Source organism: Theropithecus gelada, chromosome 16 (genome assembly GCF_003255815.1).
Source record: "Theropithecus gelada isolate Dixy chromosome 16, Tgel_1.0, whole genome shotgun sequence".
Lineage (NCBI taxonomy): Eukaryota > Metazoa > Chordata > Mammalia > Primates > Cercopithecidae > Theropithecus > Theropithecus gelada.
Genome location: NC_037684.1, coordinates 35,682,368 through 35,709,970, shown reverse-complemented (window position 1 = coordinate 35,709,970; position 27,603 = coordinate 35,682,368). Strand labels below are relative to the sequence as shown.

At 37.5% G+C, this 27,603-nt stretch overlaps 1 protein-coding gene across 1 annotated transcript in view; it reads right to left on the bottom strand.

Annotated features, from left to right (window-relative positions):
- EFCAB13 (EF-hand calcium binding domain 13) overlaps nt 1-27,603 on the bottom strand; it is a 125,240-nt gene that overhangs the window by 37,743 nt on the left and 59,894 nt on the right. The window contains exons 13-17 of the mRNA XM_025362903.1: nt 11,037-11,180; nt 8,585-8,659; nt 6,719-6,862; nt 2,050-2,121; nt 225-368 (exon numbers count right to left, since the gene is read on the bottom strand). Of these exons, the coding sequence (XP_025218688.1) occupies nt 225-368; nt 2,050-2,121; nt 6,719-6,862; nt 8,585-8,659; nt 11,037-11,180 (579 nt within the window). The remainder of the gene's footprint in view (nt 1-224; nt 369-2,049; nt 2,122-6,718; nt 6,863-8,584; nt 8,660-11,036; nt 11,181-27,603) is intronic.

Genomic DNA, 27,603 nt, shown 5'->3' with positions numbered 1-27,603 from the left:
AGCAACGAGGACAAAGGATTCTAACAAGCCCACTTCCACAAAATCTAGACCTGCTTGTATAAAAGTATTCTCATAACTGCAAAAGAGGAAATTAAGAGGAAAGGCTCCGTTTCCAAGATTACATTTATAGTAAGATAAGCAAATACCTATAGACCTTGCACATCTTTACTCATTAAAAAAAAAAAAAAAAAAAAAAACCTGAAAGTAATATTTAAAATGCTTACCAGAAACAAAATCTGATTGAAGAATTTTCTCTACCTCTTCTTTAGGTGACTTAATCCCAATATTTCTTAGAAAGTCTTCCAAGTTCTCCTCAGCTATCATGTCACCTTCAAGCAAATCAGCAGCTAAGACAACTTCCTGTAACTCTATAAATAGAAAAAAAGTTAATTGATAAAAAGCAGTAGCCATCACTCAAGACATTTGTTAGTGGAAATCCATAGTTTATTATTATATCCTGAACTGAGGAATAAGAAATCTCAGAGAGAAATTTATCCCTTATAGCATTCTATGGCCAGCAGCCCAATGTACAAAGAGTTCTCTTGATCTATCACATTTCTCTGGTGCGTTTATAAAATTTTCCACAACCAAAATCACTCATATAGCTGAACTTTTCATGGCAATTATACAAAGTAATTATTTTGTTGTGGACCTCTAATGGTAGCAAATAAAATTATTTAGATATAGGAGAAATAACTTTCAGAATTATGAAAAATGTAAAATATGGGACAAGATTTACAAGGGCTCATTCAGTTTTTATTTTCAATTCCACCAGGACTCAATTGTACCCTAGCATCTGGAATGTTGCTTTATTTCCAGCACTGGTTAAGTCAGACCAACATTCAAATTCTGGCTCCAGGATTTGTAACCTGGAACTGTGCAACTGTGAGCAAATTATTACTACCTAACATCTCTTTCATCTAAAATGGGATAATACTAATATCTACCTCACAAGGTTGATGTGGAGAGTAAATATAATAACGTATAAAAAGTACTTAAGACAGCATTAGACATATAATAATGCCTCAATAAATGTCATATTTATAGAATAAAATTAGTTTTATTATTATTATTAAAGTCAACAGAAACTAGCTGCAAATAGTATTCACAGTTTAAGCCTTACGTCCTGCCTCACTTTCTGTTCCTCTAACATCACTGGGAGGCAACTACAGATGGCAATCTGAGCTTTGCTGACACCCAAAAAACCTGTATCAGCTCTGCTTTCTTGCCTTAGCACTTGATTTCCTTTAAAAACAGTTTCTTTGCACAACCACCTTGAGTAGAGTCTGCTCATGCTCCCACGTTCCACATACTGTAGGACCAGGAAGCAGAATAGCACTTTCCTTTCTTTCTGCTGCTGCTGTCAGGCCATTTTAATTCTACCTTCAATCAAACCTTATCCCTCTCCCTTGAGGCTCAGGCCTGTTATTCAACTATGTCACTCTCCTGACAACAGTACTGATTACTGTCTGATCACTCCTTCACATTCTCTGAGGATTTTGGCACTTTGATCATCATCCTCCTTCTACCTCTCATCCCAATATCATCCAATGACAATAAGGATGAGCCTGGCCTCAGAGCACTTTGACCTCTTAAGTTCAAAAGGCCTTTATTTCCTTTCCAAAGTCATCCACACCAACGGCTACCCTTAATCCTTATCATTTCCTGGAACTGTCTATTCCACCTCTAAAATCTTAAATTACAAGGTCAGACACTGACCATATTCCCTTAAAATTACATGTGTAGATACAGAAAGAAGGCATAGAACCTCAAACTATGCCTATTCTCTTGGCTCCTCCAAGTTCTTTAACAAATAGTCTAGACAGAGTAAACCAGCTTTATCAGTTAGTAATGAAGGATACATTCTGAAAGCCAAGTTCCTATATGCCAGTCAATGTTTCATCAAAACCAAGTTTCATCTGTGTATAAACATATCAATGCCAACATGTTAACCAGAAATTAGGTGAACACACAGCATTAAAAACAAAAACAAAAATAAGTCCTTTCAATAAAAGTAAACCTAATCATTATAAATAATTCAGTACTTACCTTCTAACCTGGCAGCATCACGCATATTCCTTACTACTTGTGCAAATTCTTCAAATTGTACTTTGTCACCTTCTGAGAAAAAACACTTTTAATAGACCAACCTCATTAAGCAAAAGTCAGATCCAACAAAGCAACCTATAAAAATGTAAACCATTTGACGCACTCATAAGAATCATATTTCCTTTTCATATTTTTGAGTAACCAAAGGATTGATTTTATGGGATTAATAAATACTAAGACTACAGAAGTCAGGCTGATGGCTGGGCAAGGTGGCTCATGCCTGTAATCCCAGCATTTTGGAAGGCTGAGGTGGGTGGATCACAAGGTCAGGAGCTCAAGACCATCCTGACCAATATGGTGAAACCCCATCTCTACTAAAAAATACAAAAATTAGCTGAGTGTGGTGGCGTGTGCCTGTAGTTCCAGCTACTTGGGAGGCTGAGGCAGCAGAATTGTTTGAACCGAGGAGGTGGAGGTTGCTGTGAGCCAAGATCTCACCACTGCACTCCAGCCTGGGTGACAGAGCAAGACGCCATCTCAAAAAAAAAAAAAAAAAAAAGTCAGGCTGAGTTCTCAATTTCAATCAATGGAAACAATATAATCCATATTCCCAAAAGATAAACCAAGATATACTCTAGACAAAATTAAGAGACACACCTCAGTCTTAGTTTTGTCTTTCAATTGTTTAAAGATAAAAATTCTATACCAGAAAACTTTAAAGGTTTCTTTCGTGCCTGATAGGCCTATTATAATTTCTGATATGTGTTTACACCCATTTCTTACACAGTACACAAGTACTAGATTACAAAGTTAAAGTGACGAACACAGGAAACAGAAGCAGCTTTGTTTTCCCAGCCAGGAATAAGGAAGCTTAAGATTTAGAAATATTATAGTTTATTATCATAGACTAGAACAAAGTACAACAAGCAAAATGTGTCACCAGCAGATAAAAGCCTGAACAGGGCTTAAGTATATAGCCACAATTAACAATGTCTCACCTTCTATCTACCTTGGCTTTAAATTAACACTTGAACTTTTAGGAACTATTTTCTACAGTAAAAACACATGTCTTTATTGTAGTATTTTTGCTGCTTCTGTCATTTAGTAGAGTCCTATATATCACTAACTGTAAAGGCTCTGTCCCTGAATCTGTGTTCTCTCTCTGATGGGAGAAGGATAGAAGTGTTCATACATTCCATTCCTCATGCTTCTTTTATACTTTTATACCATTCAGGATGGCCTTCCACTAGCCTCACATCAATCAACAAGGTTACATAATCAAATATTCTAAGACCATGTTATATAAAGACGTTCTTAATTAAGTGTCTTCAATTTACAGTAGCTTAAAGATCAGCTTAAAGTAGGCAACAGGTATTGTAACTCAGTCACCTAAATAGAGTCCCCTCTGAATCTAGTTCTTGGTATGTATAATCAAGTAGAACTAAATCACAGCTACTTAGAATTCTGGGAGGAAGGGAAGGGAAGGGAAGGAGCGGGGAGGGGATGGGAGGAGAAGGGAGGGAAAGGAAGGAGAGTGGGAAGGGAAGGGAAGGGAGGAAGAGAGGCAAGGAGGCAAGGAGGCAAAGGAAGAAAGGAAGCAGGGAGCCATCTGAGGTCAACAGGTACTGATAACACCAACAAAATTTACAGGTGATCTAACAAAATTTACAGTTAGCTTTGGACCTATTTACCAAGGGACCCAAATCTATAAGCATGACCTGCAATCTCATTTGATCCTTTGGTTCATATAACTTGCTGAAATAGAATAGCAACTATCAATATTAGGAAAGATTTCCTGGGTCTCTTTAAATAAATCCTGAGGAAAGAGATGTGAATGGATAGAGCTGCTGTCAAGAATTTGTAGCTCAATTATTCTTTGCTAAACCACCATAACAGGGTTAATCACAGCTGATGCCAGGTTGCAAAGTTAGAGCCTGAAACAAAGACTCAGATCTGGCTTTAATGGATATTGCATAAAAAATCATGAAGATAAGTTTAGAGTCTTGTTGCCAAGCCAAAAAGAAAACAAAGTTATTAAGCTAATTTCAACCACATCAGATATCAGAGTCAGGAGAAACAGAGAATATCAGTTTAAGTTTAAAAATCTAAAACAAATGAAGCTAGAGAAACCACCAGCAGAGAAGAGACTGTCCCAGGCCTTAAATGCCTAACACCACCTATTAATGATTTCCTTTAATTCTTAGCCTATGGATTCAATGTCTCACATTCACTTTGACCATTTTCCATACCATCTTACATATTTTTGCTCAACACCAACTTTCTTCACTCAGGTCTTTCAGAAGAAACAAGAGAGCTCATAAGCTATATAACTAGATATTTGGGAAGCATTTCTGAATTTGCCAAATGATAAATTACCTTTTCTATTTTTCAATGCTTTTTTTGTAATCATCATAAGATTATTTTTTAATTTTAAATATATTTTAAAATATTAAGGAGTCAATATGGAATACTGCCAATAACCAAGAACTCACTCTTCAGTTTCACTAGAGAGAATCTGAATCAGTTGTTTTTCAGGTTTGTTTTTTCTTTTTAACATAACCTGATCAAAAGAATACCCTAGATCAGTAATTTTAATTTCTTTCTTACGTTTCTAAGGTCTTATGGAGCTGTTTCAGCAGTTAACTTGGTCATTTCTCCCACTTTGGTCAGAGAAGCTCAACTTTAATATTTTATATATTAGGAAACTGTATAAGATTTAATTTGGAAAAAAAGCATTCTGCTTCAACAATATCAAATATAACCAAAAATAATAAATCTCAAAATTTTGCAAGCCACTGCATTAAAATAAGAACTAAATACGTTTGTACTAAGGGCACAATGTTAAAAGAAGAAATGATGTGAAAAAAGGCATACAGATACAGTTTTCAATATCACGTGTATATTTAGGCTTAAATTGTAAAATCCTCTGCATTTAATATACTGTCTTTTGCTTCGTAAATACAGAATAATAAACACAGGCCTGGTGCAGCAGCTCATGCCCGTAATCGCAGCACTTAGCTAGGCCAAAGTCAGAAGATCACCTGAACTCAGGAGTTTGAGACCAGCCTGGGCAACATGGCAAAATCCCGTCTCTACAAAAAATTAGCCAGGCACAGTGCTGTGCACCTGTAGTCCCAGCTACTTGGGAAGCTGAGGCAGCAGAATTGCTTGAACCCGGGAGGCAGAGGTTGCAGTGAGCTGAGAGTGTGCCACTGCACTCCAGCCTGGGTAACAAAGCAAGACCTTGTCCCCCCCAAAGAAAGAATAATAAACACAATATAAGAGTTTTTATTATAATAAAAATACTTTTCTAGTTATTTTCATATCTCATAAAATAATACTTTGTTGGTCTGGTTCAAATAAATGCTATCTATTACTTTCTGTGGTACATGCTGCCTATAAATTCCACTAATTTTAACAAAAGAACCTGAAGCACTGCCACAGAGAAAAAGGGAAGAAAATCTATATTATTGGGTAGAAATTAGCCTTCTTTTCTTCATCAACCCTTTTCACCTCAAATCTTCCAATAAACAAAATAATCAATACATTTAAAGCCCAAAACTGCTAGCCTTAACTAAACAGAAGCTCAATGGATGAAAAGGATAAAAAATTATTACAGAAAAAGACAATTCTTTGACAAAGACCCCTGACAGCATGCTTATGTTACTAATCTCATTCTGTATAAACATTTCACATAAAAGAATATAAACGTACTAGGCACGTTTTTAACTTCTAGACACTAAGACTATGAGAGAGTAGAAATGTCTACCTGTAGCCTATGTACTCTCCTTCCTGCATGTAGAATATCAACAGTAAATGATGGAGATTTGCTTTACATTTTTTAGTCTACAGTCTTTATTATACAATACCTTTTTGAACTTTGTTTTTATTTTTTTGCCTTTTTTTTAACTTGCTAAATAGAGGTGGTAGCTATCAGCAGGTGTGTTTTTCTGCCAAATTAAATAAAAGCCTATTTCAACAAAACAGTATGAATATTCCAAGTAGTAGGCCGGGCGCGGTGGCTCAAGCCTGTAATCCCAGCACTTTGGGAGGCCGAGACGGGCGGATCACGAGGTCAGGAGATCGAGACCATCCTCGCTAACACGGTGAAACCCCGTCTCTACTAAAAAATGAAAAAAAAAACTAGCCGGGCGAAGTGGCGGGTGCCTGTAGTCCCAGCTACTTGGGAGGCTGAGGCAGGAGAATGGCGTGAACCCGAGAGGAGGAGCTTGCAGTGAGCTGAGATCCGGCCACTGCACTCCAGCCTGGGTGACAGAGCAAGACTCCGTCTCAAAAAAAAAAAAAAAAAAAAAAGAATATTCCAAGTAGTTATTATAAAATTTGAATAGATGTCTTAACATTTCCTAATCATGTCCTCTGTGTTCATTGGGATATGCCATTTTCCAGTAACATACCACACAACTTGAAGGAACTCTGCATATTTGATCAATTTATAGTAGTAATAAATTACATAACAATATTTTTATATTGAATAGCCAAACAAGCTGAACTTTCTTTATACAGTATTTCCTAAATGCATATATTGGCATTTTAATCATATTGGAACACTCCATCTTGCCAAGTTCAAGATACAATGACAAATAAGAGTTGACAGAAAATAAAGTAATACCTTGGTATACTTTTTAATTTTAGTATTTGTAACACTCACCATCAACTGTAACTAGTTTCAATGCAGCTAGAAATTCATCCTTTTTTAAATTACTATTCAAACTAGACAGAATATTCCACAGGTCAGAAACACTCATCGTCTCCTTTCTGAGATTGTCGAGGGTTTCAATAGCATCAGGCAATACTAAAGGGTAGATAAAACACAAGTTTTACGAATGCTTATCCAAGAAGTTCACACAGTAAACTGTCATCTGGAATAGACAAAAATTAAGGTTTTTATGGTTTAAAAGAATAATAAATATAGCATAAATGAACTGCCAACTTTCAAATATGAAAACATAAAATATTTAGCCTCAAATATAATGTATTTTTGAGGATCTTGAAATATTTTAAGAACTTAGTGCCCCAACCCTGAATAAACATTATAAATAATAATTTTTATTGAATTTAGATTTTTAAAAGTGTGATTTCAGAAACATTTTCAATTGATAATACAATTAAGTAGCTTTTGTTCTATATCTCTCCCTAAAATTCTCCTCTGGCTCCTACTTCCTCTTCAATCTATTACTGTAGACAATAAAAAGAAAGACTATTTCAATGCAAAATCATTGAAGCATCTTAAACAAAGGAGTGAAATTATCTTACTACAAATTTGTAAAAAGTCACTGTGTTGCTATATAGAGAATTGATTCTCAGGAAGATTAGACAGTTAGGAAGAGCCAGCAGACATTAGTGACCAAGATTTTATTTATAACCTGTACGATCTTCTCAGCTGTGTGATTTTCTCCAGAAATGCTGTCAGACACAAGAAGGAAGGTAATTGGGTTCATTCGGGGTTGAGAGTTTTGCCAGATAGGTGCAACAAAAGTACACGGAGGCAAGATAGTCTAGGGTATTAGGTATGTATAGACAAGATAATTTAAACCAAATAAGGAGGAAAAGTGAAAACAGGAGGAGACTGATAGATTAGGAGAAAGCGGAGCGGTAAAGGGATGTAAGGTCCCAATGAGGTATATGGAACCAATAAAGAAGACATGCTCTGAGCAGTCTAATGAAGAAAAAAGAAGTAAACACAAACATGCAATATTAACGATGAGATGTAAAATACAATGACAGAGATAGATTAGGTAATATACTATATAACTCTGTGCTAATAAAATTTTAATCTCCATAAAACTGAAATTCCTAGGAAAAATGAAGTAACTGACAAACTGTCTCTTTCTCTGTATGATGTACCCCTGTATAGGAGACAAATTAAATCTTATATTGTAAGGTAAAAAGAGTTGCTACTTAAAATCTACTGTTACCTAACATGTAAGAACAAAATAACACAACGTTACTTTCAGTCCCAATTTTTAGAATGCATACTAATTTCACTCCATTAAAAATATACATATGTGACCTTACATTTCTGTATGGTGAGCTTCTGAGCAGCAAAACTATCTTTTCCATATTACCACACTTACAGCTTAACATAAAGCCTAGTACATATTAAAGGTTCATAAATGTTACTGAATAAATTGGAAGACAGAAATGGCAACAGATGTAACCAGAAATTCTCATATTAGTACTCAGCCACTAGATGGCATCATTTTTCCTAAGTTGAAAGACATTTTAAATCCCCAAAAGGAATGCTATACATGGTTCTAGCCCTCTGTAAGTGTGCTAATGAAAAATAAAATTATGATAGCTCTTAATTCACTTGCATGTAGAAGACGTTCTAGAATTAGGGGTCATTACAGGGGATTAAAGCCAAATATAGCAGCAAGAAGCCAGGCATTTATTTGTCGGATGATCTGCAGGATAACCAGCTCTATAAGAGACTAAAATAGAGTGTTTACGCTCTTCTAAAATCTGTCAAACCATTTGGTCCACAAAAAGCAGAAGACGTGATATTCTTACATACATAATTTTTCAGAGAAGCATTCCGTGTTGCTCATCATAGTATCAATGAATTCTTTAAAATTCACTTTTTTTGTTTCTACAGGAAAAAGAAACACATTTTCTTCAGTATCTTTTAAGTATTAAATTATTATGAAAAATATTATGTAAAATAAGCTATATATTCAGAAATATATAATTATATCCATCAGGTAATACTAACCAATAAAAATACATGGGTATAAAGGGGAAAAGCAAATCAATTTACAGTAGAGAAGTAAACACTGAAAAACACCAAGAAAACTGGTGAAAATTCTTCCAGTCCTTCTCAAGCATACATAATATTTTTAACTTTTATTTATGTATTTATTTATTTTTGAGACAGAGTCTCGCTCTGTTGCCCATGCAATCTCAGCTCACTGCAACCTCTGCCTCCCAGGTTCAAGCGATTCTCCCACCTCAGCCTCCCAAGCGGCTGGGATTACAGGCACGTCACCATGCCCGGTTAATTTTTGTATTTTTAGTAGAGACGGAGTTTCCACTATATGAATACACAATGGTGTATACTGCAATTTATTTATACATTCTGTGGATGAATATCATGTTGCTTTCTTTCTCTTTTTTTGCCATTAAGATCAGTGCTGCCATGTACATTCTTGAACATGCTTCCTAGTACTTAAGTCCAAGAGATGTTCCAGGATTTATAGCTAAGAATAGTATTTCTAAACTATGGGGTATGCAAACTTTACAAGATACTGCATATTGTTTTCCAAAGTGGTTTTACCACTTTCACCATATTTACCGGTACTTAGAATAACATATTTCTTAATTTTTCCCAATTTTAGCGGATATAAAAATGTATCTCATGAGCCAGGCATGGTGGCTTGTGCCTGTAGTCCCAGCTACTCAGGAAGATGAGGTAGGAGTTTGAGCCCAGGAGTTTGAGGCCAAAAGATCTCTCTTTTTTTTTTAAGTACCTCATTATGACCTAAACTTTGCACTTCCCTAATTACTAAGGATGTTGAGAACATTTCATGTGATTATTAGCAACTTGTGCCTTCATGTGGAAAATTTTTATAATTTCTATTGAGTTGTTAGTTTGTAAAAGTTGCCTATATATTCTCTATGATAATCATCACTGTTGTGAGTGTTGCAAATAACCAGTTTGTGCCTTGTATTTCACTCTCTTTGTTGTATTCTTTAACAAAGAGAAGTTCTTAATGTATTCAAATTTATCAATCTTTTCTAGTTTCTTATTTCGCATCTTAAAAAATCCTATGTCAGAAAATTTTTCTTCTATTTGTTTTCCAAAACTTAGTTTTCACACCTGGATATTATTGAATATGGTGTGAGACAGGGATGTAACTCTATTCTTTCCATTTGAATAAGTAATTATTTCAGTACCATTTATTAAATAGCCCTTCTTTCCCCAGTTATCCACCACTTTATCATATGTGTTGCCATGTATGTTTGTGGATATGTTTGGAAGTTCCTTATCTTGTCCTATTGGTAAATTTCTCTATCCCTGTGCCATAGTGACTATGGCTTTACAAGGAGTGTTGATATCCAGGAGAGCAAGTTCCTCCCAACCCCCACTCCCCAACACACACACATCTCCACAAATGTTCTTCTTCAAGAGTGCTTTAGCTATTCTTAGCCTTTAATCATTCATATAAATATTAAAATTAGCTTACAAAAAAGTCAGGGTTTTATTAGAATTGCTTTGAACAAATAGGTTAATTAGAGAATTGACAGTTTTGGGTCTCTGAATCTACAGACATGGGATACATTCTTATTTATCTAGATTTTAATGTCTTCACAAAGTCTTATTTTCTCTATATAGGTGTCATACAACTTAGATATATTCCATTTTTTACTTTTTATTATGGAAAATGTTAAATATATACAAAATAGAAATAATAGTGTAATATGTTCATATACGATCTCTAGCATCAACAATGATCAACTCATAGACAATATTATTTCACCTATCACCCCAGTTTCCTGTCAAGCCACTCTCACCCATTCCCTTTAGAAGAGCTGCTGCTAGGTTATATGGGCACAGATACTCAAAACTGGTATACCTTTATTGTGAATTGTAGGCTTTGACATAATAATGAATCCTTATTTGCCCCCATTTAATGCCTTTCGTCCTGACTTCTACCTTGTCAGACAGCAATACTACAAATTCTGCTTTCTTTTTGTTTACATTTTTGCCTAGGAAAAAATCTAAAAAAGACTATTTAAAAAATAAATAGAAATTTTTTTTAATTAAAAAGACTATTAATACTGGTTAATTCTAAATAATGGGCTTTTGAGTGTTCTGCTGTACTTTTGAGTATTTCCATACTTTCTGGATCAGTTTAAATTTAACTTTTTATAATAAAAATATTAGTCATTTTTCTAAGGCAAAAAATAACAAATTGACCCTCCTTCCAGATGTGTCAATGCAGTTTGCCCGAAAATATATCACTCACCACCAGCTTCAGTCAATTCTGTGATCTTCTTAAATTCTGGCTTAGAAAGGTAAATACCAAAATTTTGAAGACAAGTATTTAGATCCTCATAATCCACATTTTTATCTTTAATTTTATCAATGGCTTTAATGACACCAGGCAATGCTAAAAATAAAGGAGTATGCTAATAAGTATTAAAAGTAAGTCAAAAATAAAACACCACTAATAAGATGAATTTTAGTTCTAACACTAAATTAACAAAAATATAAATCACTTCAGCAATGTTACATACTAAAAGCATATCTAGAATCTTTAATAAAAAAACCAGTAAGTATCAAAATCAAAGTCAAAAATATATTTTTCTAGGCCACACACAGTAGCTCACACCTGTAATTCAAACACTTTGAGAGACCAAGGCGGGAGAATCACTTGAGGCCAGGGATTTGAAAGCAGCTTGGGCAACAAAGCAAGACCCCTGTCTCCACAAAAAACTAAAAAATTAGCTGGGCATAGTGGTGTGAGCCTCTATTCCTAGCTACTGGGGAGGCTGAGGTGGGAGAATTGCTTGAGCCCGGAAGACGGAGGGTGAGGTGAGCTATGATAGTACCACTGTGCTCCAACTTGGGCAACAGAGCAAGACCATCTCAAAAAATATGATTGATAGATAGATAGATACACATACACATATATATTATTCTACTATAGTCTCTGAACCTAAGGAAGCACCAATTTAATTGCACTGATAGTACAACTAAAATACATAGGAACAAAATATTACCTAATTTCTCCATTTAATTCAACAATTTAAAATTCTTTGTACTCTGCTTCTCAGTAGCAGAAATAGAAGCAGAAAATTTTCAATCCAAAATGATAAACTTGGATAATTTTGTGGCAATACGTGGCTCAGTCTTTGGTAAATTCACCTTAGTTAATCTTTCTAAATATACATATTATTACTTAGGAATAACTATTCTACATCTCTTCTTATAATAACTTGGAATTTACACGTCATAAATTTGGTCAGTATTTTCTCCATAAAATTTAAACTGATAAATTTTTACTGCAATTAAAGCATTCTTAAAGGAAATTACTTACAAATATACTGAACTCTTAAGAAGGTTAGCTAACTGGAATTCATCTGGTTTAATCAGAAAATTTCAAAGTAGAGGTGGCACTTTAAATCACTTGAAGGAAATGATGAAAAAACAGAGAGAGAGAGAGAGAGGGTGTATAAAAAAACAGAAGTTGTGTGTGTATGTGTGTATATTGTGTGAGAATATTGTTTGTGTATATCATGTTTGTATATTCCATCCCTCTCTCAATAAGTTTTATAATACACAAACATACACAATATATACACATACACACATATACACACAAAAACTCTAGAACAAATTAAACTCAAATAGGTTTTCTCTAATTCATTAGGATAGGTAAAGTAGGAAACTGGGCAGTAGAGGGCATTAAAGCCATTACCGGCCGGGCGCGGTGGCTCAAGCCTGTAATCCCAGCACTTTGGGAGGCCGAGACGGGTGGATCACGAGGTCAGGAGATCGAGACCATCCTGGCTAACATGGTGAAACCCCGTCTCTACTAAAAAAATACAAAAAACTAGCCGGGCGAGGTGGCGGGTGCCTGTAGTCCCAGCTACTCGGGAGGCTGAGGCAGGAGAATGGCGTGAACCCGGGAGGCGGAGCTTGCAGTGAGCTGAGATCCGGCCACTGCACTCCAGCCCCGGCGACAGAGCCAGACTCCCTCTCAAAAAAAAAAAAAAAAAAAAAAAAGCCATTACCAGATATAAACTTCAAGTAGTCACTGGAAATCATTATGGCTTTCTAAACAAACAAGTGATGATCAAACTGATGTCTGAACTTGATGATTCTTAAAGTGATTATTTAAAAGATGATTCTTTTAAAGAAGATGTGTAAATAGTACAGCAAGATACATGTCCCTATCTTGTGAAAGAAATTTTTAAGTGAACAAAATTCCCATTTAAAAGTTAAAATCTCTTTTTTAATTTTACAGGTAGAAACAGCAAGCCACCTTAAGCAAATGTGAGATACAATGGAAAATCATTTGCAGTCACCATAGGGATAGAATAACAGAAACATTTTTCTTTTATCAGCTTCTATACATCCAATACCACATGGAATGCAGAAATCTGGGGAAAGGGTGGACCATTTATACAAAAAGCCCAGGAAAAAGAAGAGAACGAGTTTCCAACTATTATTCTTGAGATTCAAAGTTAGCATAATCTATCAGAGAGGGATGGGGTTAAAAAAAAAAAAAAAAAAGATGAAATGAGAGGCCTAGTCACTGTACTGAGTCAGCAAGGGGAAAATATGGTTCTAAATTCATAAGGTGGCTGATAAGAACTCTATTCTCACCTAACCCTCTAAGACTTGGGATTGTTTCCTATAAAGTGGCTGCTGAGTGAACATAAAGAGTCGTACCTTTGAGAATCTTGTTTAGCTTGTCATGGGGCTTTCTTGTTTGAACTCAGACAATGTTTCCTTGATGCAGGTCCATATAAAGAGCTATACACTTGGGAGTACAGGCCAGTTTCACTACAAAGCTCTCCTGGCTAAGCATTAACACTTAGCATACAGCCTGAAGAAGAATCTCCCCTACCACCAGTATTATTAGCAGAAGAAGAGGACGTTTTAACTCCAGTCATACATCTAATGTATTCTCTCAGCATCAGCAGTTTCAGCTAGTAGCTAGTTCCAGACTTTCCTCATGAAAGTTGCAACAACAACTTCCTAGTCTAGGCAAATAACAGCCTAAGCGTCTGTCATTTCAAAGCAACCAATCTCTATTGGTTGTAGCAGTCCCCACTTTCAAGATGTAAGTAACTGAATTCAGGCTTCAGATACACAGAGAGACAGACATAAGTACAAGAAAGACTGGTTAATTAGATATAGAAAACAACAGGAAATGTATAGACCATGGTAGGAAGGGGTTGAGAAGCATATTGAGCTTCCTACTATTCTGCCCATACAGGGATGCAAACATTGCATTTTAGAATATTCCTAGCATGAGAGGAGACACAACGGATTATTTCCATCCAAAGTGTGAATTATGATACTCCAGTAACACTAAATTGATTAGAAGTATAGAAGAAACAAAAGCAGCTAGTCTATTTGGTCAGGTACAGCAAGGTTCACTGTGACTTAAGGCTAAAGCAATATATTGACAACAAAGGGACAGAAAAAAGAATGTCCAATAAGAATCACCATTAACAGGCTAGAAAAAGCAAAGGAGCATTACACTGAAGTAATACAACCAACACTAATAAACTGGGGTGGTAGAAAACACATTAAGAAAGATGATAAATTTCAACAGAATGGAACTATAAAAGCAAAACCTGGAAGAAAGCTATCAGTTTGCTATTATCAGATCCAAATCTCAACTTTAAGTGAATTAATGCAAATATTTTTATGAACTTTTTAGTAAATCATATAAAAAAGGAATCTAATCTAGAAACTTTAAAAAAAATTATTGAGAAAGGGGTGGAACAACATGGCCAAATAGAAGTTTCCACTAATTGTCCCCCAGCAGGAGCACCAAATTTAACAATTATCTACACAAAAACAGCACATTCATAACTAACAACGTGGTGAGCACTCAAAGTACCTGGTTTTAACTTCATATCACTGAAAGAGGCACTGAAGAGGGTAGGAAAAACTATCTTGAATCATCAATGCCGTCCCTCCCTCATCCCCCAGCAGCAGCCACGTGGTACAGAGAGAGAATCCGTGTGTTTGGGAGAGAGAGAGCAGTGATTGTGAAACTTTCCATTGTATCTGCTGCCCTGTCACAGCAGAAAGCAAAACCAGGCTGAACTCAGCTGATGCCCACCTACAGACAGAGATGAGGAACTTGTTGGGAATTGCAGTAAAGGTGACTTTGGTACATTTTAGCAAAGAGACTGGTAGCATTTTGCCTCTGCCCTAGAGATTTGTGGAACTTTGAACTTGAGGGAAATGATTTAGGATATCTGGTGAAAGAAATTTCTAAGCAGCAAAGCATTCCAGAGGTTACCTGGGTACTGTTAAAAGCATCAGTTTTAAAAGGGAAACAGAGCATAAAAGTTCAGAAAATTTGCAGCCTGACAATGCAATAGAAAAGAAAAACCCATTTTCTGAGAAGAAATTCAAGCCAGCTGCAGAAATTTGCATAAGTAATGAGGAGACAAATGTTAATCACCAAGACAATAGGGAAAATGTCTCCAGGGCATGTCAGAGACCTTTGTGGCAGGCCCTCCCATCACAGGCCTGGAGGCCTAGGAGGAAAATATGGTTTCCTGGGCCAGGGCCAGGCCCCCCTGCTATGTGCAGCCTAGGTACTTTGTGCCCTGCATCCCAGCCACTGTAGCTATGGCTAAAAGGGGCCAAGGTACAACTCGAGCCATGATTTCAGAGGGTGCAAGCCCCAGGCCTTGGCAGTTTCCATATGGTGTTGAGCCTGCAGGTGCACAGAAATTGAGAATTGAGGTTTGGGAACTTCTGCCTAGATTTCAAAGGATGTATGGAAATGCCTGAATGTCCAGGCAGAGGTTTGCTGCAAGGGTGGGGCCCTCATGGAGGACCTCTGCTAGGACAGTACAAAAGGGAAATGTGGGATTGAAGCCCCCACACAGTCCCCACTGGGGCACTGTCTAGTGGAGCTGTGAGAAGAGGGCCACCATCCTCCAGACCCCAGAATGGTAGATCTCCTGACAGCTTGCACCACGTGCCTGGATAAGCCGTAGACACTGAATGCCACCCCATGAAAGCAGCCAGGAGGAAGGCTGTACCCTGCAAAGCCACAGGGGCAGATGTGCCCAAGACCATGGGAACCCACTTCTTCCATCAATATGATCTACATGTGAGACACGGAGTCAAAGGAGATCATTTTGGAGCTTTAAGATCTGTCTGTCCTGCTGGATTTCAGACTTGCATGGGCTCTGTAGCCCCTTTGTTTTGGCCAATTTCTCCGATTTGGAATGGCTGTATTTTCCCAATGCCTATACCCTCATTGCATCTAGGAAGTAACTAACTTGCTTTTAATTTTACAGGCTTATAGGTGGAAGGGACTTTCCTTGTCTCAAACGAGACTTTGGACCATAGACTTTTGAGTTAATGCTGAAATGAGTTAAGACTTTGGGGAACTGTTGGGAAGGCATGATTGGTTTTGAAATGTGAGGACATGAGATTTGGGAGTGGCTGGGGGTGGAATTATATGATTTGGCTGTGTCCCCACTCAAATATCATCTTGAATTGTAGCTCCCATAATTCCCACGTGTTGTGGGAGGGACCCGGTCAGAGTTAATTGAACCATGGAATCATGGGAGCAGTTTTCCCCACACTGTTCTCATGGTAGTGAATAAGTCTCACAAGATCTCATGGCTTCATAAAGGGAAACCCCTTTCACTTGGCTCTCATTCTCTCTTGCCATTGCCATGTAAGAAGTCCCTTTCACCTTCCACTGTGATTGTGAAGTGGAACTGTGAGTCCGTTAAACCTCTTTTTCTTTATAAATTACCCAGTTTTTGGTATGTCTTTATCAGCAGTGTGAAAACAGACTAACACAAACATACAGTGGGGAAAGGGCAGACTCTTCAATACATGGTGCTGGAAAAACTGGATATCCATACGCAGAAGACCGAAACCAAGTGCCATCTCTCACCGTATAAAAATCAAGTCAAAATGGATGAAGGACTTAAATCTAAAACCTCAAAATATGAAATTACTAAAATAAAACATTGGGGAAACTAGCCAAGACATTGGTTTGGGCAAAGATTTCTTGAGTAATGATGCAAAAGCACAGGCAACACACACAATAATGGACAAATGGAATCACATTAAGTTAAAGAGCTTCTGAACAGCAAAGGAAACAGTCAACAAAGTGAAGAGATAACCCACAGAATGAAACAGTCAACAAAGTGAAGAGATAACAGAAAGTATTTGCAAACTACCCATCAGACAAGAGACTAATAACCAGAATATAGAAGGAGCTCAAACAACTCAACAGGAAAAAAATCTAATAATCTGATTTTAATATGGGCAAAAGATCTGAATAGACATTTCTCAAAAGAAGACACATAAATGGCCAACAGGTACATGAAAAAAAGATGTTCAAATCATTAATCATCACAGAAATGCAAGTGCAAAGTACAATGAGATATAATCTCACCTCAGTTAAAATGGTTTTTATGCAAAAGACAGTCAATAATGAATACTGGTGAGGATATGGAGAAAGGGGAAGCTTCATATACTTTTGGTGGAAATGTAATGAGTACAGCCACTATGGAAAGCAGTTTGGAGGTTCCTCAATAACTAAAAATAAAACTACCACAAAAACCAGTATTCCTACTGGTAGCTATATCTCCAAAAGAAGGGAAATCAGTATATCAAAGAAGTATCTGCACTCCCATGTTTATTGCAGCACTATTCACAACAGCTAAGATTTGGAAGCAACCTGTGTCCATCAACAAATGAATGGATAAAGAAAATGTGGTACATATACACAATGGAGTACTATTCAGCCATAAAAAACAAATGATATCCTGTCATTTGCAACAACATGGATGGAACTGGGTGTCAAAAGAATGAAATCCTGTCATTTGCAACAACATGGATGGAACTGGATGTCATTACATTAAATGAAATAAGCTAGGCACAGAAAGGCAAACTTCACATATTTTCACTTTTTATGGGAGCTAAAAATTAAAACAATTGAACTCATGGAGATAGAGAGTAGAAAGATGGTTGCCAAAGGCCAGGAAGGGTAGTGGAGGCATGGTGGGGAAGTAGGGATGCTTAATGGGTACAAAAAAAAATAAAAGACTGAATAACACCTAGTATTTGCTAGCACAATAGGGTGACTGTAGTTAAAAATAAGTTGTACATTTAAAAATATCTAAAAGTATAATTGGATTGTTTGTAACACAAAGGATAAATGCTTGAGGTGATGGATATCCCATTTACCCTAATGTGATTATGATGCATTGCACGCCTGTATCAAAATATCTCATGTAACCCATAAATATATATACATACTATGTATCCACAAAAATTAAAAACATAAAATAAAACAAAAGGATTATTGGGTTTCAACTAAACACCAAAATAGGTTCCAGCAAAAACCACATGATCATTTCAATAAACGCAGAAACAGCATTTGACAAAATCCAACAGGAATTAATGATGAAAACTCTCAATAAGCTAGGAAAAGTAGAGAACTTTCTTGAACTGATGAAGCGCATCTATGAAACACTGACAGCTAACATTATACTTAATAATGAAAGGCTGACTGCTTTCCCTGTATTGGGAATAAGGAAAAAATGTCCACTCATCATTTCTATTCAACTTCAACAGTGTACTGGAGGTTTAGCCAGTACAATAAGACAAAAAAAAGGAAAGACACCGTGATCAAAGAGAAAGAAATGAGCCTATTTTTATTCTCAGATGAAATTATCTGATACGTAGAAAATGCTGAAGAATCAAACAAAAATTTAATAGCACAAATAAACAAGTTTAGCAAGGTCTCAGGATATTGATGAATATTCAAAAATCAGATATATTTTTATATACTAGCAACAAACAAACTGAAAATGAAATTAAGGAAACAATTTCATTCATAATTACATCAAAAACAATAAATACTTAGATTAATTTAACCAAAGAAATGTAAGACTTGTACTTTGAAAACTAAAAACATTGCTGAGAGAAATTAGAGATCTAAAAGAATAAAAAAAATACATGTCTGTGTATTGGAAGACTCAATATCACCAGGAAGAGAAAGCTCAATTTCTACCAAAATCCCAGCAAGATTTTTTTTTTTAGAAATTAGCAAGTTAATCCTAAAATGTATACAGAAATGCTAAGGATCTAAAATAGCCAAAATAATTTTGAGACAAAGTTAGACTTTACATTACTCAATTTGAAAACTTAATATAAAATTATAGCAATCAATGCTATGGGGTATTAGCACAGCAATAGGCATATACATCAACAGAATAGAATTGAAATTTCAGAAATTAAACTCTTACATTTATCATCATATATTTGAGGATAATCTCCACGAAAACTTCCCGCAATCTTGCAAGAGAGGTCAACAAGCAAATTTGGGAAATTCAGAGAATCCTTACAAGATACTATATAAGACAACTATCCCAAGACAGATAGTGATCAGATTCTCCAAAGTGAATATGAAAGAAAATATCTTAAAGGCAACTAGAGCATGTCACATACAAAGGGAACCCCAACAGGCTAACAGTGGACACTTCAGCAGAAACCTTATAAGCCAGAGAGATTGGGGGCATATATTCAGTATCCTTAAGAAATTCCAACCAAGAATTTCATATCCAGTCAAACTAAGTTTCATAAGCAAAGGAGAAATAAAATCCTTTTCAGACAAGCAAATGCAAAGGGAATTCATTATCACTGGACCTGCATCACAAGAGGTTCTTAAGGGAGTGCTAAACATGGGGAAAAAAGGCCATTACCTGCTACCACAAAAACACACTTAAGTACATAGCCCACTGACAATACAAAGCAACTATACAATCAAGCCTACATAACAACCAGCTAATAACATGACACACCAAATACCGCACGTATCAAGGTTACCTTTGAATGTAATCAGATTAACACCCCACTTAAAAGATACAAAGTGGCAAGTTGGATAAAGAAGCGAGACTCAGCTGTATGCTGCCTTTAAGAGACCCGTCTTGCATGCAGTGACACCCATAGACTCAAAGTAAAGGGATGGAGAAAGAACTATAAAGCAAATGGAAAACAAAAAGGAGCAGGGGTTGATATTCGTATTTCAGACAAAACAGACTTTAAACCAACAATGATCAAAAAGGACAAAGAAGGTCATTACACAATGATAAAGCGTTCAATTCAACAAGAAGACTTAACTCTCTTAAATATATATGGACCCAACACTGGAGCACCCAGGTTCATAAAACAAGTTCTTAGAGACCTACAATGAGACTTAGATAACCACACAATAATAGTGGGAGTGTTCAACACCCTACTGACAGTATTATAAATAACTCTTACAATTCAATAATAAGAAAACAAGCAACCAAAATTTTTAAAGGCAAATATACACTACTGCTTCCAGGTAGATGAAATAAATATGCTCTTCCCTGCTCCTCCCACTAAATGTAACTAAAACCCTGTGCACTATATTTTTTAAAAAACATAAGACTCTGAAACATGGTATCCATTGCAGCATTATTCACAATAAACAAGACATGGAAACAACCTAAATGTCCATTAACAGATAAATGGATAAAGAAAATGTGGTATATACATACAATGAAATTTTGTTCAGCCTTAGAAAAGAACGAAATCCTGCTATATGTAACAACATGGAGGAGCCTGGATGATATTATGCTCAGTAAAATAAGCCAGTCACAGAATGACAAATACTGTATGATTCCATTATATGAGATACCTAAAATAGTATGTTAGAAAAAGTGGAATAGTGGTTGTCAGGAGATAGCAGGGAGGAAAAATAATATTCTCTTCAGAGGGTTTCAGTTATGCAAGATGAGTAAGTACTAGAGCTCTGCTGTACAATATTGTGCCAATAGTTAACCATACTGTATTGTGTATTTCAAATGTGTTAAGAGATCTCATGTTAAGTGTTCTTACCACAATAAAAATACATAAGATTTTTTTAAAGACTCAGAAACATGGAGAAAAGGCAGACCAGCTAGAGACCTCAGGACCTAAGAAATGACATGACATGGTGGTGAGGTTCCTGTATTTTCTTTTTACCTCATACATTACAGACTTAGAGCTAAAGAATCCAGTAACCCAGAAACACCAATTGGCACCAACAAAAAAATGCCCTAACAGAAGCCTGCTGTCTGTAACCAAAGGGTGAGGAAAAGGGCAGCCCAACAGGACAGAAAACTTAGATAACCTTTCTACTCCAACCAAACACCACAAGAAAAACTGTGGTTTCACTGCCATCTACACCAGCAAGGGCCAAGTGTAAATCCTGGATTTTCACCTTCACAAGGCACTCCAACACCCTGACAGGTGATGACGGGAGACCCAGTAGAGGGTGGGAACTTTTATCCCCACTGACCTGATAACAAAGTCCTCCCAACCAGCAGCATCAGTGGAGACCATGTGAGGAACCCAGATTTCTACCCCCATTCAATATTAACAACGTGTTATTCCACCTCCTCCCTAAGACAGTATCAGAGGAGGACCAGTAGAGACAGAACTTTCAATACCACCCAAGAATAAAAAGGTTAACCCCTGTGGTATAAGCAGAGACCATGTAGGGACCCAGAATTCTTATCCTTGCCCAGCAGTAATGATAAAGCTGAGTGGGAAAGCTGGATTTCTATCTCTACCTGGAAGTAAGGAGGTTGGGTCTGTTCTTTTTCTGCTAGAGCAGAGTCACAGAAAGACAGCTAAAACAAAAGGTTCGAACAAGAGTCTCATAACATAATACAAAAGTATCCAGGCTATAATTAAAATCACTTATCATATCAAGGACCAAGGAGATCTCAAACTAAATGAAAAAAAAGACAACTAATAGATGCTAACATCAAGATGACAGAGATGGGCAAATTATCTGACAAAGATTTTTTAAAGCAGCCATAAAAATGGTTCAATAAGCAATTATAAACACACTTGAAACAAAAAAATTGGAGTACCTCAGCAAAGAAATATTAATACAAAGTTTCAGCAAGGAATTAGAAGACATAAAGAACCAAAAGGAGATTTTAGAACTAGAAAATACAATAGCTGAAAATAAAAGGCTTAGTAGATCTGGCATTGGAGAAAAGAAATTTATTATAAATAAATAAACAATAAATAACAAAATCTCAGAGTATAGACTCCAAAGCTTAATGTATGAAACAGGGGAGAATCAATAAACTGAAATATAGAGTAATAAAAATTACCCAATGAACAACACTGAGAAAATAGACTGCAAAAAATTAACAGAGTTTCAGGATTGTATAGAAACATACACAAATATCTAACATTTGTATTATCAGAGTTCTAGAAAGAGAAGAGAAAAAAACAGAGCTAAGAATTACTCAAATAAATAATGAGTGAACATTTCCCAAAATTTAAGAAAGAGACATTAACCTACAAATTCAAGAAACTTATTGAACCTCAAACAAGATAAACCCAAAGAAATCCATGTCAAGGCACATCATAATTAAAGTTGTAAAAACTAAAGAGAAAGAAAAAAATATTGATAGCCAAAGAAAACAATACATTGCCTACAAGGGAAAGAATAAACCAATCTGCATGATAGGGTTTTTCATCAGAAATCACGGAAGCCAGAAGGAAGTGGTACAATATTTTCCAAATGCTGAAAGTAAAAGGACTGTCAACCCCAAATCTTATACTCAGAAAAAGTATTCTTTGGGAGTCTAGGTAAAACAAAGATATTCTCAGGTGAAAGAAAATTAAGAGAATTAGTTGCCAGTGAACCTATTAATGTCTAAAGGAAGTTCAGAAAGAAAAGGAAAAAATAACTTTGAAACTCAAGAGGGAACAAAGAAAATAGCAAGCCCAAATATGAAATATAATAGGCATTCTTTCTCTTACTGAGTTGTTCCTTGTTTGTTTGTTTGTCTGTTTTTTGAGACAGGGTCTCACTCTATCACCCAGGCTGCAGTACGGTGGTGAAGTCATGGCTCACTGCAGCCTTAACTTCCCAGGCTCAGGTGATCCTCCCACCTCAGTCTCTTGAGTAACTAGGACTACAGGAGTGCGCCGCCGCGCCCAACTAATTTTTGTGCTTTTGGTAGAGACAGGGTTTCACCATGTTGCCCAGACTGGTCTCGAACTCTTGGACTTGAGCAATTCACTCACTCCGGCCTCCCAAAGTGCTGGGATTACAGATGTGAGCCACTGCACCTAGTCCCTCTGTTTAGTTTCATAGATTATATTTAATGCCTGCAGCCAAAATGTTAACACTTTCTGATGTAGTTTTAATTGTATATAAACGAAATATTTAAGACAATTATAAATGGGGGAGAGTAAAGGGCATAAAAGAAGATAAAATTTCTATACTTCACTTGAACTGGTAAAATGATGACACCAATAGTATAATAAGTCATTAATATGTAATGTAATACCTGAAGCAACCACTAAAGAAACTTATACAAAAAGATACACTCTAAAACACTATAGATAAAGCAAAATGACATTCAAAAAATAGGCAAAAGATTTGGATAAATATTTCAATAAACACATATGAATGGTGGCCAGGCACAGTGGCTCACACCTGTCATCTCAGCATTTTCAGAGGCCAATGCGGGGGACTGCTTGATATCAGGAGTTCAACACAGGGAGACCACATCTCTACAAAAGATTTTTTTTTTTATTAGCCAGGCTGAGTGGCATGTGCCTGTGATCCCAGCTACTTGGGAAGCTGAGGTGGAAGGATTATTTGAGCCCAGGAGGTCTAGGCTGCAGCGTGCAGTGATTGAGCCACTGCACTCCAGCCTGGGCGATAGAGCAAGACCCAGTCTCATAAAAAAGATTATGAATGGCTAGTAAGCATGTGAAAATATGCTTGACAAAATTACTCATTAAGGAAATGCAAAACTAAAACCACAGTGAAATACCATTTCACACCTATTATAAAGTTATAATAATAAAATAATATCAAGTGTTGACAAGATGTGAAGAAACTAGAATCCTCATACATTGCTGGTGAAAAATGAAAATGTTATAGACACTTTGGAAAACAATATTGACAGTTTAAGAGTTAAACATAAATTCACCATATAGACTAGCAATTCTTCTCTTAGGAATCTCCCCAAGAGAAATAAAAGTGTATGTCCAGAGGGAAACATGTATACAAATGTTAATTTCAGTATTATTTGTAACAGCCCCGAATTGGAAACAATCAAATGTCCATGAGCCAATGGGCCACCAACAAAGTAAAGAATATCCATACAATATAATATAGATTTATTTAGCCATAAAAGAGGATGAACTACCGATACATACTACATAAATTAACCTTAGAAACCAGAAGTGTGATGTCACCAAAATGGCAGAGCAGAAGCAATCTGGCTTCATTCTCCCCTACTGAAAACCAAAAACAAATATCCAGTGCCAAGATTAACACCAGTAATATCCCAGAACTCATATCTGAAGCTGAAATGACTCCTGGAGGCATAGAGAAGTGAAAATCTCCAAGCAGATGGAGAAAGTGAGAAAAAGTGGAAAAAGTGAGACCATGGCAGTCAGCCAGCTTCCCCACCATCTTGGGTTCCTTTACAGGAAAACCATTCCTGAATCAACCCAAAGGAAGTATTATGAGTGCCTACAGGCAATAAAACCCCTGAGGGCAGCTAGCAACTAAAAGGGAGGTGGGACCAGCAACCCCAGGCCACAAAATTCTGCTCTTTATCTCAGCCAAAGGAGATACCAAATCAGAGTGGCTGTTCAGCAGTACCACACTGTAGGAAGGCACATGCCATGGCTCCACTCATCATGAACCTATAGACAGCCTTCCCACACAGCTAGAGTATCCCATTTGAGAGATGTAGGACTCTGACCATTTGTGAAGCCAAGGCAAATCTGGGTTCAAAATACAATCTAGTGCCAAAAAGATGCAGTGATCTAGGGTTAACGGGACTCAACAGGCAAAGTACAAAAATCCTCTAAGCATATATAGGCTGGGAAGACCAAAACAAGCTAGACAGCAAAGACTGGAATAAATAACTAATGGTTCAATGTGAAGATACAGACATACATCCACAAGGAAGAACAGCAAACTAGGAACCATGACCTCCTCAGAAGGACAGAGTAAAGAGCTAGTGACTGACCTTAATAAGACAGCAATATGTGAGCTCTCAGATCAAGAATCCAAAATAGTGGTTTCAAGGAAATCTCATTAAAGACTGTAGAAAGAGACAAAGGAGGTCACCATATAATAATAAAGGGGCTGATCCAGTAAGAAGATATAACAATTATACATATATATGTACACAACAACAGAGGACCCAAATATATACAGCAAACATTAATAGACCTAAAGGGAGAGACAGACTGCAATGCAATCCTACTAGAGGACTTCAACACACCATTCGCAATAATGGACAGATGATCCAGAAAGAAAATCAACGAAGAAACATCAAAGTTAAACTACACTCTAGACCAAATGAACCTGACATTTGCAGAACATTTCATCCAACTGCTGCAAATACACATTATTCTCATCAGCACATCGAACATTCTCCAGGATAGGTCATATATCAGGCCACAAAAGAAGTCTCAACAAATTTTTAAAAGTCAAAATCATATGAAGTATTTTTCTGATCCCAATATAATAAAACTAAAAATCAATAACTAAGGAATTTTAGGAACTATGCAAACACTGAGACTGCTGGCAAGATGGTGGAATAGGAACAGCTCCAGTCTGCAGCTCCCAGCAAGACCAACACAGAAGGCGGGTGATTCCTGCATTTCCAACTGAGGTACCCTGCTCATCTCATTGGGACTGGTTAGGCAGTGGGTGCAGCCCATGGAGGGTGAGCAGAAGCATCGCCTCACTCAGGAAGTGCAAGGAGCAGGCGGCGGCGGCGGGGGACAGTGGGGGGAGCTCCGTCCTCCAGCCAAGGGAAGCCTTGAGAGACTGCTATCTGGCCCAGATACTATGCTTTCCCCATGGTTTTTGCAATCCACAGACCAGGAGATTCCTTCACGTGCCTACACCACCAGGGCCCTGGGTTTCAAGCATAAAACTGGGCGGCTGTTTGGGCTGACACCAAGCTAGCTGCAGGAGTTTATTTTTGTACCCCAGAGGCACCTGGAATCCCAGCGAGACAGAACCGTTTACTCCCCTGGAAAGGGGACCGAAGCCAGGGAACCAAGTGGTCTGGCTCAGCAGGACCCACTCCTATGGAGCCCAGCAAGCTAGGCTGGGTTGAAATTCTCGCTGCCAGCACAGCAGTCTGAAGTCCAACTGGAACGATCAAGCTTGGTGTGGGGAGGGGCGTCCACCGTTACTGAGGCTTGAGTACCTCGGTTTTCCCCTGACAGTGCTAAAAAGGCCTGGAAGTTCGGACTGGATGGAACTCAACACAGTGTGGCAAAGCGGCTGCAGCCAGACTACCTCTCTAGATTCCTCTTCACTGGGAAGGGCATCTCTGAAAGAAACGCACCAGCCCCAGTCAAGGGGTTATAGATAAAACTCCCATCTTACTGAGACAGAGCACCTGGGGGAAGGGGCGGCTGTGGGCACAACTTCAGCAGACTAAACGTTCCTGCCTGCTGGCTCTGAAGACAGCACTGGATCCTAACAAAGAGGGCTCTCCCAGCACAGCACTCGAGCTCTGCTAAGGGACAGACTGCCTCCTCAATTGGGTCCCTGACTCCCATACCTCCTGACGGTGAGAGACCTCCCAACAGGGGTTGTCAGACACCACATGCAGGAGAGCTCCGGCTGGCATCAGCCCAGTGCCCCTCTGGGACAAATCTTCCAGAAGAAGGAGCAGCAGCAATCTTTGCTGTTCTGCAGCCTACACTGGTAATACCCAGGCAAATACGGTAAGGAATGGACCTCCAGCAAACTGCAGCAGACCTGCAGAAGAGGGGCATGACTGTTAGAAGAAAAAGTAACAAACAGAAAGCAGTAACATCATCAACAAAAGGAACCCCCCATACAGAAACCCCATCCAAAGATCAAAGGTAGATAAATCCATAAAGATGAGGAAAAACCAGCACAAAAACACTGAAAATTCCAAAAACCAGAATGCCTCTTCTCCTCCAAATGATTGCAACTCCTCTCCAGCAAGGGCACAAAACTAGACACAGAATGATTTTGACGATTTGACAGAAGTAGTCTTCAGAAGGTGGGTAACAACAAACTCCTCTGAGCTAAAGGAACATGTTCTAACCCAATGCAAAGAAGCTAAGAGCCCTGACAAAAGGTTACAGGAACTGCTAATAGAACAACCAATTTAGAGAAGAACGTAAATGACCTGATGGAGCTGAAAAACACAGCACAAGAACTTCATGAAGCATACACAAGTATCAATAGCTGAATCAATCAAGCAGAAGAACGGATATCAGAGATTGAAGATCAACTTACTGAAATAAGGTGTGAAGACAAGATTAGAGAAAAAAGATTGAAAAGGAATGAATGAAGCCTCCAAAAAATATGGGACCATGTGAAAAGACCAAACCTACAATTGATTAGGGACCCTGAAAGTGACAGAGAGAATGGAACCAAGTTGGAAAACACACTTCAGGATATTATCTGGGAGAACTTCCCCGATCTGGCAAGACAGGGCAATGTTCAACTTCAGGAAATACAGAGAATACTACTAAGATACTCCTCAAGAAGAGCAACCCTAAGGCACAAAATCGTCAGATTCTCCAGGGTTGAAATGAAGGAAAAAAGTTGGCTGGGAACAGTGTCTCACGCCTGTAATCCCAGCACTCTGGGAGGCCAAGGCAGGCAGATCATGAGGTCAGGAGATCGAGACCATCCTGGCTAACACAGTGAAACCCCATCTATACTAAAAAAATACAAAAAACTGGCGGGGCGTGGTGGCAGGCACCTGTAGTCCCAGCTACATGGGAGGCTGAGG